At 44.9% G+C, this 8,718-nt stretch overlaps 1 protein-coding gene across 1 annotated transcript; it reads left to right on the forward strand.

Moving 5' to 3' along the window:
* The first annotated feature begins 4,642 nt into the window (after window positions 1-4,642).
* On the forward strand, window positions 4,643-8,482 carry LOC121593107. Its single transcript, XM_041915180.1, has 2 exons — window positions 4,643-4,733; window positions 4,832-8,482. Exon 2 carries the CDS (start codon window positions 4,853-4,855, stop codon window positions 7,904-7,906), a length of 3,054 nt encoding a protein of 1,017 aa, XP_041771114.1. The 5' UTR covers window positions 4,643-4,733; window positions 4,832-4,852; the 3' UTR covers window positions 7,907-8,482.
* The last annotated feature ends 236 nt before the right edge of the window (window positions 8,483-8,718 follow it).

Below are 8,718 nucleotides of genomic sequence, written 5' to 3' on the forward strand. Positions count from 1 at the left end.
CTCCTTCACTTCTGACGCGCTTACATTTGTATGCACCTTGTCGCACCTTACGTTATCGTTTTCGTCTCCAGTTACCTATATGTCGTACACGTTTTGCTCGCAATGAGCCTTTTGTAAGAGCTATGTCGTCTTTTAATTGTACTTCTGATCTGTTCGATTTCAACATATCCTATCCTGTCTACCGATCCCGTCTTCGCTCCTTTTCCGTACCATAAACTCCTTCCAACTCCTTCATGAATAATTGTATACTATAGTCAGTAAGCACTATTGCTGTAACCCAACGTGGCCGAGCAATTAATAAAATAAAAATAAAATAAATAAAATAAATAAAATATATGACCCCGTCATATATCCGGAGAAGAGGGGCTTATCTTTGAGGATATTCGAAATGAGACACTTCCTATGTAGAGCCGCCATTTTACACCCATACTAATTCTTTACCCATTCATTATGTATACACATTTGAACATGTTTATTATTACCTAAGGGTTGTTTTGTGGTTAAATAATTAATAAAAATCATAATTAGGTACAATAAAGATTTACTAGCAACTCAAGCAATAACAAAAATCGAATAAAGATCATATCAACCGCATGCCAAGGATATCGAGGCCAATTTTCTTTACATTAATAAAACATTACAGGGCTTGTAGTGATAAACACTTATAATTATTCCTTGCTGGGTTGAACGACAGTAAATCCAGGCTTTTAGGCTATACATTATATAAACAATCAAGTGATAAGTAGGGTTTTCATGATAATGAATTAAGTCTATTGTTCTAAGTGGTTTGGGTCTACGCAAACGTCTGTGACTCACTTTAGAAACATTACGAAAATTCGATATCAAAATAGCTCGAAATGGCCAAAAGAAGAGAACAAGGCATTTTTCGTTACCGATCTTATTTTCAACCTATTCTTTGTCGAGTCACAGATGGCCCTCTGACGGAGCGCCAAGTTAAATAGAAGACAAGACCCTGCACATGTTTGATCCACCTTCACCTGGCAAGTGACGTTGGTCATGGTCATCCTAACTAGCCCTATCAGTTTGGCCGGGATTCCAAAAGTGCTGATAGCGTCGTACAGTTTTATCCTGGCTATGTGCTATCATATGCGGTGTTGAGTAATGAATTTGTACGGTATAAACATATGACCTTCTGTCACTTGAATTTGTTGCTTGGGAATTGTATTGAGGGGACGAATGAAGGAAACAAGGAATAAAGAATGAGTCTAGCGCAAGCGTTCAATCAGTACAGACGTTCCTCTCTCTACCAGTTGAGAAATTCAATAACTAAAACATTATGGTCCTTCGTAGAACCGGATAGAATTGGCTATCGAGATAACGACAATTCGTTGCACACGGGTGCATTAGTGGCAGTGTATTGTGCGTTTGCTGTTTCGATACTCGTAGAGAGATTGAGGAAGTGTGCATAACGGCAGTGTATTGTTCGCGCGAGTGTCACAGTGTGAGTTGGACACTAGGACATTCAGTGTGCGTGTAAAATAGCTGTGCGCGTTCGGACAGGCTCATACTTGAGCATACGCATGCGTTAGATCGTGCACTTCACAAGTGGCTTAATTGTGAAGTCCAGATACGCAACATTTGGTGCATCGAGCGTTCAAAGTGTAGAACGTTTTCGGTGAGAAGTGTTGTGTAGCTTCAGTGCGGGAGTGCAAGTGTCCCCACAAACCGAGTACCTGACTTCCAATTCGTGGAACGTCGTTGGTGGTATCGTTTGTTCCAGTGTAGGTGCGCAAGTTACCTACACACGCACATCGAGCGTTTTCAATCTGTGGAAACGTGGTCGGTGCGATACATTAGTGTGTGTCGTCGAACCGCTGCCGTTCGAATTCACAAGAAATTACCAGTGCAGGTTTGCAAGTTCCTGTACAAAGCATATCGAACGTTTTCAATACGTGGAAACGTGGTCGGTGCCAGTTATTGTTTCTGACGGTCAAGCCTCAGTCTTTTGGACGCTTGTTGAACAATACATTGTTCAAGTGTTAGTGAACATTGAATTCAAAGTTGTATGTTTCAAGTGTAGGTGAGCAAGTTCCCTATACACGTACATCGAACGTTTTCAATCTGTGGAAACGCGGTCGGTACGGTATCTTTTTGCTTGTGATCGATCATCAGTCGTTCGAATACGCAAGAAGTGTTTTCAGTGCAAGGAGGCAAGTTCCCTGCTTAAGGCATATCGAACGTTTTAATTCGTGGAAAACGTGGTCGGTGCTAACAAACGTATTGTGAACAATACGGTTCGCGCGCGTTATTCAAACGGAGTGAGCGTGTGCGCGAGTGAACAATTCTCTCTTTTCGGGTTAAGATAAAGGTTCGCGCGCGTTATTCAAACGGAGTGAGCGTGTGCGCGAGTGAACAATTCTCTCTTCTCGGGTAAAGCAAAGTTCCGCGTGTGTTAATCCGGGTGTGTGCGTGAGTGTGCGAACAATAAAACCGCGTGGTTTGAACTAATTCTACGGGTAGAGTACGGGACAAATTGAACTATTTTACGAACATTCAGTGTTGTGAAAAGTGTTTTTTGTTACAAGTGAAAATGCCTGGTTCACCAGTTCCAACGACGTCGGCGGCGTTTGAGGAACAAGACGCATCGCATCGTGTATCACATGTGCAAGCTGCATCAGACAGCGATCATGTCCAAGCCAATCCAATACTGAGGGCAGCCGTGGCAAGAGAAGCTTCGGAGAGTGAGTTTGAAGGTTTTGAATCAGTAAATTCAAGTCCTACTTTTCCAACAGCAGCAATGCTGGCGGAGAAAAGAAAGCGAATGCGTCAGCATTTCGACCAAAGGCTGGACCGCATTGATCAAGCACTACAGCATGCAACAAGAGCGGATGCCGCTTTTCTGAAAGGATGTGCGTCACGCTTGTCGATGCTATCCACGGAATATGAAACATGGCACACCAACAATTTGGTTTCTTCTTCCAATGCACAGTTCGAACAAGAAGAAGAAGAGTACGCCTCTTTCGAGAACCGCCATTTTGAGCTTTCATTGGCAATTGAAAGAAACTTGTCATCAAGTGTAGTTTCCACACCAACACGCGATACCATGCCACACACAAAACTTCCCGAAATGCGCTTGCCAACTTTTGATGGAAAGATGGAAGATTGGTTACCGTTTCGAGATGCCTTTCTCAGTCTTATTGATCGCAATAAGAATTTAGCCGACGTAGACAAGCTACGATACTTAAAAGGCTCTCTTCAAAAGGATGCTCTTAACGTAGTAGGAGACATCGAAATCACTGACGCAAATTATTCTGTTGCCTGGGAAGTATTGAAATCGCGATTCGAAAACAAAAAGCTAGTGGTGAAACGATATCTTGATGGATTATTTGCGATACTACACATGAAAAAGGAATCATACGAATCACTGATTTCTTTAATTGACAGTTTTGAGCGTGGTGTTAAAATGATGACTAGAATGGGAGTGGCCACGGAAGGATGGAGCGTGCTCTTAGCTCACATGGTCTGCTCTAAATTAGACCTGGCCACACTTAAACAATGGGAAATACATCATAGCTCAACCAATGTTCCCACGTATGACGAGATCATGAAATTCCTTCGCAGCCAAGCAACTGTTTTGCAAGCCATGGCTCCAGACAGGAATCGAACAAGTGAAGCAACAACAGCTGGAGGCAGAATGAAAACCCGCAACGAAGTGTACAGCGTGGTTAAGCCGGCCACAAAAGTTTGTTCATTCTGCAAAAGGGCTTCACATGCTGCGTACCTGTGCGAAGTGTTTCGAAATGCATCTGTGGAAAAGCGACACGAGCTAGTGAGGAACGGACAGTTGTGTTTTAACTGTTTGTCGGCGGGTCATCAGCGAAAGGATTGTTCGTCCGGATCTTGCCGTGTATGTCAGCGAAATTATCATACGATGCTTCACAAACCGAATTCTCCAATTGATCAGTCGTCATTAGCATCAGCGTCATCACTGCCGTCTACATCAAATGCAGAAGCAGCTACACCGGCTTCTATTGTTCAACATTGTGCGCGCAACAATTTCGAAAAAATAATCCTGTTACCAACAGCAATGGTACAAGTAGTGAATGTTGACGGAACACGTATCTGGGCTCGAGCTTTACTGGATGGAGGTTCACAGATCAACATTGTTACGGAACGATTGGTACAGCTGTTGAGAGTCCAGAAGAGGAACGAGCATCATCTGCTTGGTGGAATAGGGAAGGCACAGCATTCGTCTCATCATTCTGTGAGCCTTGCTATCCACTCTCACTGCTCTACCTTCAAGGCAAGCTGGAAGTTCCATGTGCTGCGAGAAGTGACGTGGGACCAGCCAGCACATGCAGTCAATCCGGAAGGATTGAACCTACCGAAGGGAGTGACGTTGGCGGATCCTCATTTCTATGAGCCAGGGCCAATTGATCTACTTATTGGGCGAGAAGGTTACAACGATCTACTTTTGGGTAATATTCTTCGGTTGAATAGCCCAAAACTACTACTGCAAAACACGGAGCTGGGTTGGATTGTCTCAGGTCAGGTAAGCCAAGGTCTAACACACTCTTCCTTAGTGCTCAACGTCATGACGCTGAATGACCAACTAAGCCGGTTTTGGGAACTGGAAGGCTGCTACTCCCCTGCGATGTTATCCGTCGAGGAAGCTGAGTGTGAGGCAGCATTTGTACAAACAACTTCACGAGACCACGAAGGCCGTTTCGTGGTAGCCTTACCAACGCGTACTGAAAGGCTTAATCAACTAGGTGACTCTTATGAAGCTGCATCACGGCGGCTACAATCGCTCTGTAGGCGATTAAATATCGACTCGAAATTGAAGCAGGAATATTCTAAATTCCTACAGGAGTATCTCGATCTAGGACACATGGAAGAAATTCCATCTGACCGCCATGACATTGGAAAGACATATTACATGCCGCATCATTGTGTAGTACGACCCGACAGCCTCACGACTAAGCTAAGAGACGTATTTGATGCATCCAGTTCTACTGATACAGGGGTATCCCTCAACGATGCACTGATGGTGGGACCTTCAGTGCAAGATGATCTTTTGTCGTTGTTACTCCGATTTAGAGTACCCAGATTTGCGATTTTGGCTGACATTGAAAAAATGTATCGCCAAATTTGGGTGAAGGAGTCCGATCGTCCACTTCAACGCATCCTGTGGAAAGAATCTGCTGATGATAGAATTCGCATCTATCAGCTGAAAACCGTTACGTACGGCACAGCCTGCGCACCTTACTTGGCCACCCGTTGTCTGCAAGCGTTGGCTAAGGAAGGAGAAACAAGATATCCCAGGGCATCCAAGGTCCTCGAGCAAGATTTTTACATGGATGACATGATCACCGGTGTGGAATCTGTTGAAGATGGCCGGATTATTTGCAGCGAAATAAATCAGCTTCTACAATCGGCAGGATTTCACCTGCGCAAATGGGCTTCAAACTCGTCTGAGTTACTGGAGCAAATACCAGCTGAACTACAAATCGAGGGAGATGTTTTGAACATCGATCGCAGCACATCCATCAAGGCTTTGGGTTTAAGATGGATGCCATCATCGGACCAGCTAGGGTTTAGTGTGCCTGGTTGGAAGGAATCAGAAATCATCACCAAACGCATTGCGTTATCAGACTCAGCTAAGTTGTTCGATCCTCTTGGACTGTTAGGACCAGTCATTGTAGTAGCAAAGTGTTTCATGCAGGAGCTCTGGAAGAACGAAAATACCTGGGATGAACCTTTGGAGTCTGAACGGCAACAATTCTGGTTGCGCTTCAGAGAACAACTCGCTGATCTGACTAGCTTGACAATTCCACGACGAGCAATTGGTGGAACAGTGCGAATTGAAGCTCACGGATTTAGTGATGCTTCCCTACGGGCTTATGGCGCCTGTATCTACATACGAGCAGAATCGTCCGATGGCCAAGTCTCAGTACGGTTGTTATGTGCTAAGTCAAAGGTGGCACCGATACCTAATACCAAACGGAAGAAAAACGTGTCCCTTCCACGGCTCGAGTTGTCGGGAGCGTTGTTACTATCACACTTATGGCAGAAGGTGAAGCAAGGGGTGAAATTGGAGCTTAAAATCAACTTCTGGGTTGATTCAACGATAGTTCTTCATTGGCTTTCAAGCAGTCCTTCCCGTTGGAAACAGTTCGTTGCGAACCGAGTTGCGGAAATCCAGCACCAAACCTACAAGATGCCTTGGAGTTATGTGGCCAGCGAGCACAATCCAGCTGACATTATTTCCAGGGGAATGATGCCTTTGCAGCTCATGGATTCCCAACTTTGGTGGCAAGGGCCCTCATGGTTGCATCTTCCAAGTCAAGCTTGGACTACGAACAAACCCAATACTGAAATTTCCTCGAAAGATTTGGAAGAGCGATCGATTGTAGCCACATCTCAACAGGTACCGCCAAATTTTCTATTCGATCTTTCTTCATCTTACGAAAAATTGGTGCGACTTACGGCATATCTGCTGCGATTCATGTACAATTGTCAACCGACACACCGCGGAAATCTACGAAAGGGGTTTCTAAAAATAGATGAATTAGTGTCAGCGTCTCTAACGCTCGTTCGTCTGGCCCAACAAGAAACCTTTGCTGAGGAGCTTCGGGATGTTCGTCAAACTGGAGCGGTCAAGCCGAACTCAAAACTGAAAACGCTAACACCTATTCTGAAAGAGGGTATCTTACGTGTGGGTGGTCGTTTGCGAAACGCGCCTGTTTCGTATGAACGCAAACATCCGATAATTTTAGCGTTTTCTCACCCATTGACCCTACTGATTGCGCGTTCTTATCATCGACAATATCTGCATGCGGGACAACAAGAGCTCATATCTAGCCTGCGTGAGAGATTCTGGCCCCTTCGCGTACGCAACCTGGCACGAAAGGTCGTATATGAGTGTGTAAGTTGTTTCCGATCCAAACCAACAACGGCAGAGCAAATCATGGGAGATTTGCCCAGCGAACGCGTAAACCCAGTTCTCCCATTCTACAACACTGGTGTGGATCTGTGTGGTCCATTATTCTATAGACAAACCAACAAGAAGGCTGCTCCAATCAAATGCTATGTTGCTGTTTTCGTCTGTCTTGTGATCAAGGCAGTACATGTGGAGCTTATTGCCGATTTGTCTACTCCAGCCTTCATTTCTACATTGAAGCGTTTCATAGCTCGTCGCGGTAAACCATCCGTAATCCAGTGCGACAACGCCAAAAATTTCCGGGGAGCTGATCGAGCGCTCAAGGAGATGTATGAGCTGTTCCAGAAACAACAACATCAGGATGCTGTTACAACTTACTGCGGAACGGAAGGGATCACCTTCAACTTCATCCCTCCGCGGTCACCCCATTTCGGTGGGATCTGGGAGGCCGCAGTGAAGTCGCTTAAACGGCATCTCAAGGCGACGATAGGATCCAGTATCTTGCGGCGAGACGACCTGGAAACTATCTTAGTTCAAGTGGAGGCTTGTTTGAACTCGCGACCGTTAACTGCACTTTCCAACGATCCAGAGGACCTGGAAATTCTGACACCGGGTCATTTTTTGATTCAACGGGCGCTTACATCGGTCCCTGAGCCATCTTATGCTGAGATTCCAGGCAACCGCCTGGACCGCTATCAACAATTGCAGGAGTATGTTCGGCGGATTTGGAAGCGATGGAATCGAGACTACTTGTCTGGTTTGCATCCGCGTACCCGGTGGACTTCAAGGCGAGACAACGTTCGGGAGGGCACTATGGTCCTGCTGAAGGAGGACAACCTTCCCCCTCTCAAATGGCGCTTCGGCCGAGTGCTGAAGATTTATCCTGGTGATGACGGCTTGGTTCGAGTGGTTGATGTGAAAACGAAGGATGGAATTTACAGAAGAGCCATCACCAAGATCTGCATACTGCCCGGACAGAAGGAAGAAAGAGAGGTTTCGTAATAAGGGTTGAAAGCTACCTTTCAACGGGGGGCGGCTATGTTGAGTAATGAATTTGTACGGTATAAACATATGACCTTCTGTCACTTGAATTTGTTGCTTGGGAATTGTATTGAGGGGACGAATGAAGGAAACAAGGAATAAAGAATGAGTCTAGCGCAAGCGTTCAATCAGTACAGACGTTCCTCTCTCTACCAGTTGAGAAATTCAATAACTAAAACATGCGGCTTTGAAGTCAATGAAGAGATGGTATGTATCGTGTCTGTACTACGGAACGGTAACATGTCTCTCAATTATCGGATCTTGTGTAAATACGGGAAACCCCAACCACTGTCGGGAGGTTCGTGCTTCATGCATCATCTACAATCTATCATGCATCAAACAGCACGAATTTAGAGGGTGCCACGGTCTTTTCCAAGAAGCACTTTTGCGCAACGGTTCAAATGAACTTTGATATACCTTGAGTGCCCTGCCTATGGTTATCACATATGATTGCAGGAAGCTAAATAATTTTATCTGTAATATCGTGTGAAAGATATTTCGTATTATCATGCAATTTTGTAACAAGATTAATAAAAAGAACTTAATGACCTTATTTTGACTTAGGTTTTCACAATTATTGAATACTCCCCATCCCCCGTAGGAAGGCCTGACAATTCCACGTAGTCCAAAAAATCAGAACTCCACGACTGATGGTCTGTAGAGTGGAAAAAGAATTCCTCACGTCCGGCGCCTGTGGATGAGCAATGCGAAGCTTGCAATTAAGCGCCAGAAGAGGAATTTTCTTCTTATCAGTGTTGAGCAAACCGATAATT

This window comes from Anopheles merus, chromosome 2L (genome assembly GCF_017562075.2).
Source record: "Anopheles merus strain MAF chromosome 2L, AmerM5.1, whole genome shotgun sequence".
NCBI classification, from domain to species: domain Eukaryota; kingdom Metazoa; phylum Arthropoda; class Insecta; order Diptera; family Culicidae; genus Anopheles; species Anopheles merus.

Bases quoted from the DNA above. Each gene is read 5' to 3' on its own strand.
- LOC121593107 (XM_041915180.1), top strand. From the start codon at position 4,853: ATGGAAGAAATTCCATCTGACCGCCATGACATTGGAAAGACATATTAC.